The sequence below is a fragment of the Protobothrops mucrosquamatus genome, unplaced genomic scaffold, assembly GCF_001527695.2.
Source record: "Protobothrops mucrosquamatus isolate PMUCROS unplaced genomic scaffold, P.Mucros_1.0 scaffold149, whole genome shotgun sequence".
Taxonomy (NCBI): Eukaryota; Metazoa; Chordata; class Lepidosauria; order Squamata; family Viperidae; genus Protobothrops; species Protobothrops mucrosquamatus.
The window spans coordinates 567,404-575,624 of record NW_015386514.1 but is presented as its reverse complement, the minus strand read 5'-3'; the positions used below and the strand labels follow the sequence as shown (position 1 = coordinate 575,624).

The 8,221-nt window shown below is 38.0% G+C and overlaps 1 protein-coding gene across 1 annotated transcript in view; it reads right to left on the bottom strand.

Annotated features, from left to right (window-relative positions):
* Positions 1-6,074: 6,074 nt before the first annotated feature.
* The window catches only part of PAPSS2 (3'-phosphoadenosine 5'-phosphosulfate synthase 2), a 52,749-nt gene continuing 50,602 nt past the window's right edge, over positions 6,075-8,221 (bottom strand). Inside the window, exon 13 of the mRNA XM_029283599.1 lies at positions 6,075-6,628. Within this exon, the coding sequence (XP_029139432.1) occupies positions 6,487-6,628 (142 nt within the window). The 3' untranslated portion in view covers positions 6,075-6,486. The remainder of the gene's footprint in view (positions 6,629-8,221) is intronic.

The following is an 8,221-nucleotide window of genomic DNA, read 5'->3' as shown; positions in this document are numbered from 1 at the left end:
AAACTGTATATTTCCAGTGTTTTCTATGACCTATAAATAAATGTCACACAGTGAGTCTCTGTTGTACCTCATGTTCTAAACCTTTATGAATAGCGATGAATAATCTTTTGCCACATCAGCAAAGCTAGATATTAGCTCTTGTGACCAAAATATATTCATTTTAAGATGTATCATTTCACTTCATAATTTTCATAAGCTCAGAATAGCTCCATTTAAGTCTATAGTAGCATAAATCATACTTCATTTCTCTCTGAGTGAAACAGTTTTATCTTTTTTCTATTCCTTTAAGTGCTTTGGTTTATTTGCAAGAGGGAAAATTAAACATTGCTGATTCCAGGTTTGTTTTAAGGACAATGGTTAGGATCCAGAGATCGTAGCAGCACTGGAAATTTCAGCAGATGCTCTTTACGTATGAGTTCTCTCAAGACTTTTTAAACCTTGGTCAATACTTCTGATGTCCTTTGCCATTGTATTTAAAACATGACTTAAAATCTTAAGCTTGTTTGCCTTCTGACTCCCTTATTCCAGCAGTAAGTATTAATTTAATAGGCATAATTTAAACATAGGAAGTAAGAAGCACCTGAAAATATTGAATTAATTTCGCCTCAACTTGTTTAAGAGGAAATAAATTTGAACAATCTGTTTAATTTCTAGAACTATTATTTAGGTATTTATTCCACCAGATCTAGTGCTATATACTAGTAACACTTAGATTTTTATCTCTCTCCTTGGTCACTAAACTCCATTAGCTATCCCAGGACATAGCTATATAGTTTTATAATAAAATATTTATCAGCATTTATAGACTAAAGAGCAGTTTTTCTAAAATTCAGAGGTCCTAATTGTCAAGAATGGAAATTATCTTTCTGTTCTTAATAGTTATGGTCTGATTGTGGTGATGGGAATTCCCACTGAAAGTTCCTTCAAAGGAACAATTTTATTTATGATTTCCAGAGTCTGTAGCGCCAAAAATAACAGTCTTTTGGCATCTTCATAGTTCCATGACATAAATTTGCATATTCAACAGCCCAGTGTTTGCCTTATAAAATTATTTGATTTCCAGATGAAAATATTAGTATATTATTTTTGAAGAAAAAAAAGGGGCTTGTTTATAGGATAAAATTCATGGAAAGTTTCTTGTCTCCTTTGCTCCCCCTACAAAATTTCTCCAAGGGTTGAGGGATGTTTCTAAAGTAAGATAGAATGGATGCAGAAGGTTTTTGGAAGAATTGTACCAAATAAAACAGAAGCTTCCCAGTATTGACTTACTTCCTTTTTTTAAGAGCTGTGATTTCAGCAGAGCGCCTTACTTTATAATAGAGCCATGTTAATGTCATTATGGTACTTTCTTTGTAATTATTCATTATACTTTTAGTTCTTCTGACATTCAGATAAGCATTTACTAAATGTCGATTCTTTGTGCAATCAAGATGGCTTTTGAATAGTTACAAACAATTCATAATATACAGTTGAGAGTTTTTCTTGTGTACTGTTCTAAAATTAAATTCAAGTCCCATCATTGGCTTCATCAGCACTCTTCATATTGTGAAAGAAGAGTTGCCTACCGTTTTCTTCCTTCCATCTTGTAGTTAATATGCTATCTTAGAGCTCCAAGTGAAGGCCCAATGCGTGCAACTACTTTGAAAGTTGGACATAATATATCTGCTAATATTAAGCACACATGATCTCTCTGTGGCGGCTCCAGTTTCTTGTGATTTTGGAGTGGGAGTGGGCTGTTCACTGTTCTGTCATGGACACAAGGTCTGTAGTTGTGGTCTGTACAGTGTTATGGTTGTGTCAGGTTTATATGTCATCCTATTTTACTCATGAGAGTAAAATAGTCCACCAAGAGTTTTGAGACTGAAATCCCAGCAACAAGCTTTGTCATTAGGTATATTTGTTCTTTATTGTCATTACCAGCATCCAGAGCTCCACTGACATAAAAGAGCACAACTGCTGTGTAAAATAATACAGTAATGGGCATAGGGATATGTAAGAGTTCCTTTCTTAAACTTGAAAACCCATTGACAAGGCTGAGCTTGATTAACTTAGGGAATGAAGCAATAAATGTGACACGATCATGGCAAATCATTTCAAACGTGTTTTTTTCTATCTGTTTTTCCACATGGTTTTAAGGATCAAGTATATACATGTATTCTCACTGGAGTGGCTAAATGTAAATGAATTAAAAAAAATTAGCCTATTTATGATTCAGTTTCAGTGTTCATTTATTTTCTGAGAAAATGTTTTGCTGAAGGCAGTATGTTTTTTTTTTTCTATCTAGGAGAGAAATGGGGATTCTGCTGGCTTTCAGGTACCGGATTACAACTCCAGTCATCTCATTTTAGCCATGGTGGCTAAGACTAGAATTAGTTTAATTCAAGATTATGAGCGCTAAATTGTTCTAAGACATCTTTCCCTAACCTGGTATCTCCTAGACTTTAACACCCACAACAACTAGTCTCATCACAGACACACACACACACACTCTTTCCCTTTCCTAATGACTACTTGGACAAGCCTCTGCAGTTTTGGAAGTGGTTTGTCCTTGCAAAACTAGGGCTCCGAGTGACTATTCCAAGGTGCTCTCGGCTGGCCTTGTCCCACAGGTAGGTCTAGAGTTTATGGTCTCCTGGTTTCTGGCCCAATGCTTTTAACCACTAAATCAAACTGGCTCTCAAGTACAGGCATTCCTTGACTTATGACCACAATTGAACCCAAAATTTATGTTGCTAAGTGGGTTTTGACCTTTCTCATCACAGTTAAGTGAATAATTGCAGTGGTTAAATTATTGTTAAGTGAATCTCTTCCCCATTGACTTTGCTGGTCAGAAGGTCACAAAAGCTGATCATGTGACCCCAGGAAACTGCGACTGTCATAAATATGGACCAGTTGCCAAGAATCCGGATTTTGGTTGCATGACCGTGGGGAATGTTGCAATGGTTGTAAGTATGGAAAATGGTCCCAATTCACTTTTTTCAGAGCTGTTGTAACTTTGGTACTAAGTGAACTGTTGTAGGTCGAGGACTACCTGTACATATTCGCTCAATTTGTAAAGAATCACTGATTTTCTCCTGATTTTCTAGCAAGAGCATCTGAATCTCTTTTGCTCTTTATACAAAGTGAATATTCATTTTCCTGATAGACATACTGATGACATTTTTTTTGGATAAAACTTTACTAAACGTATGTAGAACTATTGCAGACTTTCTGTAGCATTATAGCATTTGATGCAATTTGAGGACATTACTACAGATGACAAGCAGGTGTCAGTTTTGGGCTTTACCACATGCACACAAGTGAAAGGAAGAAACATTCAAACAGTGAAATATTTATTGTCACCATAATGAATTTTAGTAATAGAAGGCTAAAATGAGAAGATATTTTTGTCAAGCGATGCAACAGTTAAGGCACACATGTCGGTTTTGGGGTTTGTAATAAATATGCTATAAAATATAGGATGTATTTTTGTAGAAAGAGGTAAAGGCACATACAACATATTTATTTGGACTCTATAGTTCTATAAGGTTAAAAACTTGGAAAAATATTGGCACTATAAACATTTAGATTACAATGGCAAGAAAACATTTACCTTCAAACTCCCTTCCAAAACTTTAGTTTAAAAGGGCTTATGGCTAATGTAGATTAGCCAGCAATGCTGGAACCTTCTATTATTTATACTGGCTATCTGTCTTCTGTTCAATGCAATTTGCAAGATGGATACTGCTTACCTATTGCATTCAACTGACAAAAAAAATAAAGGAAACCCGTTTCATTCTCTTGGTCCCAAAGATTCAAAAAGCATTAAATGCTTGCAATGTTTTAAAAAGCATTTTCAAATATTTGTATTTAGACTATAAAAATGACTTTGTTGCATAATTGCACCATGAAAATGAGTAAAGCAGCTAGCTATTCCTGGACATGAATAGTGAAAAATCCAAATCATAAAAGAAAAAAAACTTAGCATACCTGTAGCTAATACAAATGCCCAAATGATGACCACAATCCATTTTAGGCTCTATAATCCATGGTCTGAATCAGTTTTTCATCTTGGAGCCACAATAGGAAGAAATTCCAACAGTATGAATAGTTATACCCAAAAGAAGGATGGATGGATGGATGGCCAGACAGGCAGATAAAAGTTTCAGAGTGTTTGTGGATTTCCAATTAACATATTTTAAATTCCATCATTTTTTTCTTTCCAGTTCTATAGTTAATATGTTTGGCCTGATGTTATACTGATTTGAAATTTTAGAGTGCCTTGAATTGTGTTTTCAAATAAAGATGTCCTTTATAAAGCTTACAAAAATAAATAATACACTGAAGACATTTAATGCAACAATTCCCCAATTGTGAAAGTACAGGTAGCAGCTGGAGTTGCCTGGTATATCATACAGAGCAGAGGGCAGCTGTTTTATGCTAAGTTTTAAATAACCCTTGATTTTGGATGTGGATTTCAGAGCCAAACTTCTGTTTAAACATAGCAGCAGCTGTGTGTCCAGTGGTACAACAGCGCTAGGCGTATGCTCAAAAAGCAGGGCCATTTCAGACTAGGGTGATGGGAAAATAATAGTGTATGTAAAGCTCCCGAGACAGATCGTCTCTTCTCAGTGATTTTCATGATGGGGCTATTCTGATTTGTACAGTATTCACTCTCCTTGCCACTGAACAGCATACTAAGTATTGCAGCACAATAGCAAAAGGAGGATTTTTTTTTAAAAAAAGCAATAAAATATCAGAAGGGTATACTGTGTTAAACTGCATTTAGCATCCATGACTGAAGTATTAAGATGCAAAAGGAATGTACCAGTTAATTCTGACTGAGCCAATTATATGGGGGGTGGGGGTGGAATACAACTAAAACACATTTTCTACTATGAGCAGATTCTGGAACAGATCTCCATAATTTGGGATTCATCAACCATGATAATGCTTGTGCTTATTTGCTCCTTACCAAGAAGAAAAGAATTAAAAATACAGGAATCGTGATGATTCAATATATAAAATGCAAAAAGCTTTCCTAGGGGAAAAAGGGTTGTGTCCTGCACATGCATTCACCTTTCGCTTAAGTATTTACTCCAAGATTCAAGTTGCCTTATGGTGACCCTGAAATTTTTCCCCTAGTTTTAAATGCCTCTTTTAGATAATGATAAGACAGGATGTTACAAAAGCATACAAAACTATCAGCTATTGTGTACGTGAATCAGTCCTTGAAACCAGTTGCTAACAATTTCTTTCTCTAAGACACCTTCATCGGATCTGCTCATCTAAGAGAATTCAGAGTTTATCATTGGATAAATGGAGTCAGTAAAAAGGGGGTAGGACAGCATTGTAGCTGTCATGACTTTTTTGACACCCCTTTCTACAGACATCCTAGAAGATGGTTAGGAATGAATCCATGTCTCTCAGAAAATCTTCTCTAAAGTCAGCTGTTCCAATGGATAAGCTAAGGCGATCGTGGTGTGGGAAGAAAATGGCCTTGGGGGAGAGATGGAGGAGCCACTACCAAGACAATAGTCAAATAAAAGAAGGGGGCTGAAATGTAACCTGAAAAAAGTTTCAGGCAAGACCCTCTCTAGTTCTCCCAAGGATAAAGAGAGGGAGGGAGGAACTGTATTCAGACTTGTAAGATTCTATTACTATATCTTTAAAATAAAGTAGTAGTGGTCTACATGACTTTGGTTTCCTAGTCTGGTCTACCTTGGAAGATATGACCGGAGATGTGAAAATCATTTAGCCTGTAATGATGTTATTAGCACCCAGTTGAGGGGGAAATACTTGCGAATGTCCTTTATGAAAGAATTTGGTTAAGGCTAAAAAGAAAATTGATGTCAAGGGTGAGAAAGGTGCATTGCTTGGTCCAAGTTGACCAAAAGGTAATTTGTAAAGAATTTTTCAGAACCAGCACAGCTTTGTGATCTCTTTTCAAGAGAAAACTGCCATAGAATTCTCTGTTAGGAAACGCCGATTATACCAACTCCTTTTCATCTTATCATTACCATCTAAAAAAATGACATACCATGAAATCCTCCCTCTTCATCCCAACAGTACATCAAGGTTTGGGTGGAGACAAAAAAAAACCACAATGGAAAAATACTAGTTTATCTGCTGCTTCTTTCTAGGAGGTCAATTTATAGCATTAAGAAAGAATCACATGCTCTAATGTGATAATTTGCATAGTTGCATAGTGTCAATATTTTTTTGGCAAAGGCTGTCAGAGCTGGATCCCTATGGCTTTGAACTCATTTTGATCTTACTTGTTGATGTGTACGGTAAAAACTTGTTTGATGGCATTCCTTGGAAATTAAGAAGAAATTGCCTATTTATGCTCTAAAAATGACAAAAGCTGGTCCAGAACCATTGTATGGCCCAGAAAGAAAATGTCCAGCAACCAAAAGATTCGAAACTAGATGAAACATCATAGCATATTCATCAATTAAAAGAGCTCATATTTAAAATAAAGGCACTTTGACAGAGACAGCGTAATTAATTGTTTTTTCCCATCGATGTGTAGTATTCCGTCAACACCTTCCATGCTTTCAGCGCCATGAATCCATCAGGGGGATTTTCACCTTCACGAGCCAACTTCCTCATGCGTGTGCCAGAAATGAAGTCAAATTCACTGTGCCTGGTGAAGAATAGAATAGAATGTTAACCATCAGTTACTAGACTTCTAAAGCAGGGGTCCTCGACCTTAGCAGCTTTGCTGGCTGAGGAATTCTGGGAGTTGAAGTCCACAAGTTGCCAAGGTTGAGGACACCTGTTCTAAAGAATAGAAGGCAAGGACTGAATCTTTACGTTCAAACTGTATTTTTCTAACTGGGTCCTTTATTTTTATTTGTTTCAGGAAAAAAGGCAACAAAAGAAACAGGGAGGGGCAGAGATACTCTTGGGAGTATTACAAGCATCCTTTTACATCCCTATGCTGTAGATCTTGACTTGCCTTAAAATTAACGTTCAACCTCTCAACCTACTACATTCAATGCCAGGCAAAAGATACGGTGCTTTCACTGTAATCTAATGTATTAGATTTCATGACATCTGCGTCTGTATATATAAATATGATGATGTCTTCTAGTATAGAGGTCCCCTGTTGTGATCCCTCACCAGCCAGTGGATCCGGCAGCTGAGTCTGAGGACACAGATGAGGAGGAGGGGCTGGGAATGACACTGGAGTCAGAGGAAGGCTCTGAGGAGCATCAAGACTCACAGTCAGACAAGAAGCCCTGCCCCTCTACAGTGATTTTGGGAGTCTGAGTTGGGCGATGATGGCCAATCGCGGACGCGCAGAGAAGAGAAGCGAGCAAGACAGAGGAAAGCAGTGGGGCGGGCTCCAGAGGCAAAGGAAAAGTCATTAGGAAGCCACGCCCCAACTGGACTATAAAGAGTAGAGGTGTGGGAGGTGCTGGTTGCCAAAGGCAACCGTTCATGCTGAGGATTCATGTTTGTGTTGATTGTGTTGCTTGCCTCTGCAGTCTTGGATATTGAGTCAGGTGTGTAAAAATAAAAGGGGTTTGTTTTTCTTGCGGGTTCTGCCTGGTTCCATGAAGAGGGGTTTCTCCTCATGAGTAAGTGGTTGAGGAAGTACTCACGTAGGCTGGGACAGAACATTCCCAATCCCCGGGCCGCAACCCGTTATTATGTTCAGAGCCAGGCCATGCAATCAGCGGGCGAGCGCACATAGCTCCACTTGAACAAGTGGCAGGTGCTTGCACTTGCACAAGAAAGTCCGGTAGCACAAATGCAGCTGTACACGCTCAAGCTCATGCACCTGTCATTCACACAAAACCATCCCCTTCCCCCACCACACCCTCAGGCCAGGCCACCAAGCCAGAAAGATTGGGGGCCGTTGTTCTAGTAGAATTTTGTACCTTGAATGCAACTCCTTTTTCACCTTTGGAGTTCTCTATCATTTGAAAGTGCTCTGGATTCACCATACTGCCTCATGCAAAATACACCTAGTTATGCTAGCCTAGGGGTGCCTGAAAAATTGATCCCATCTGTCTCATGAGAGGGTGGGAATGGTCAAGAAGAACCCTGGTGTCCCTCAAACAAATATGAACAAATAGGAAACATGAAGATAGGACAAGCATATTGCAACAATGAAAACAGTACCCAAAAGGCTGCATTTTCCTAATCCTAGTTCACTTTCTGTACATTCAAATTGATCTGACACGGATGCTATTTTTTACATATTATTGAAGAGTAATCATTCACAGGT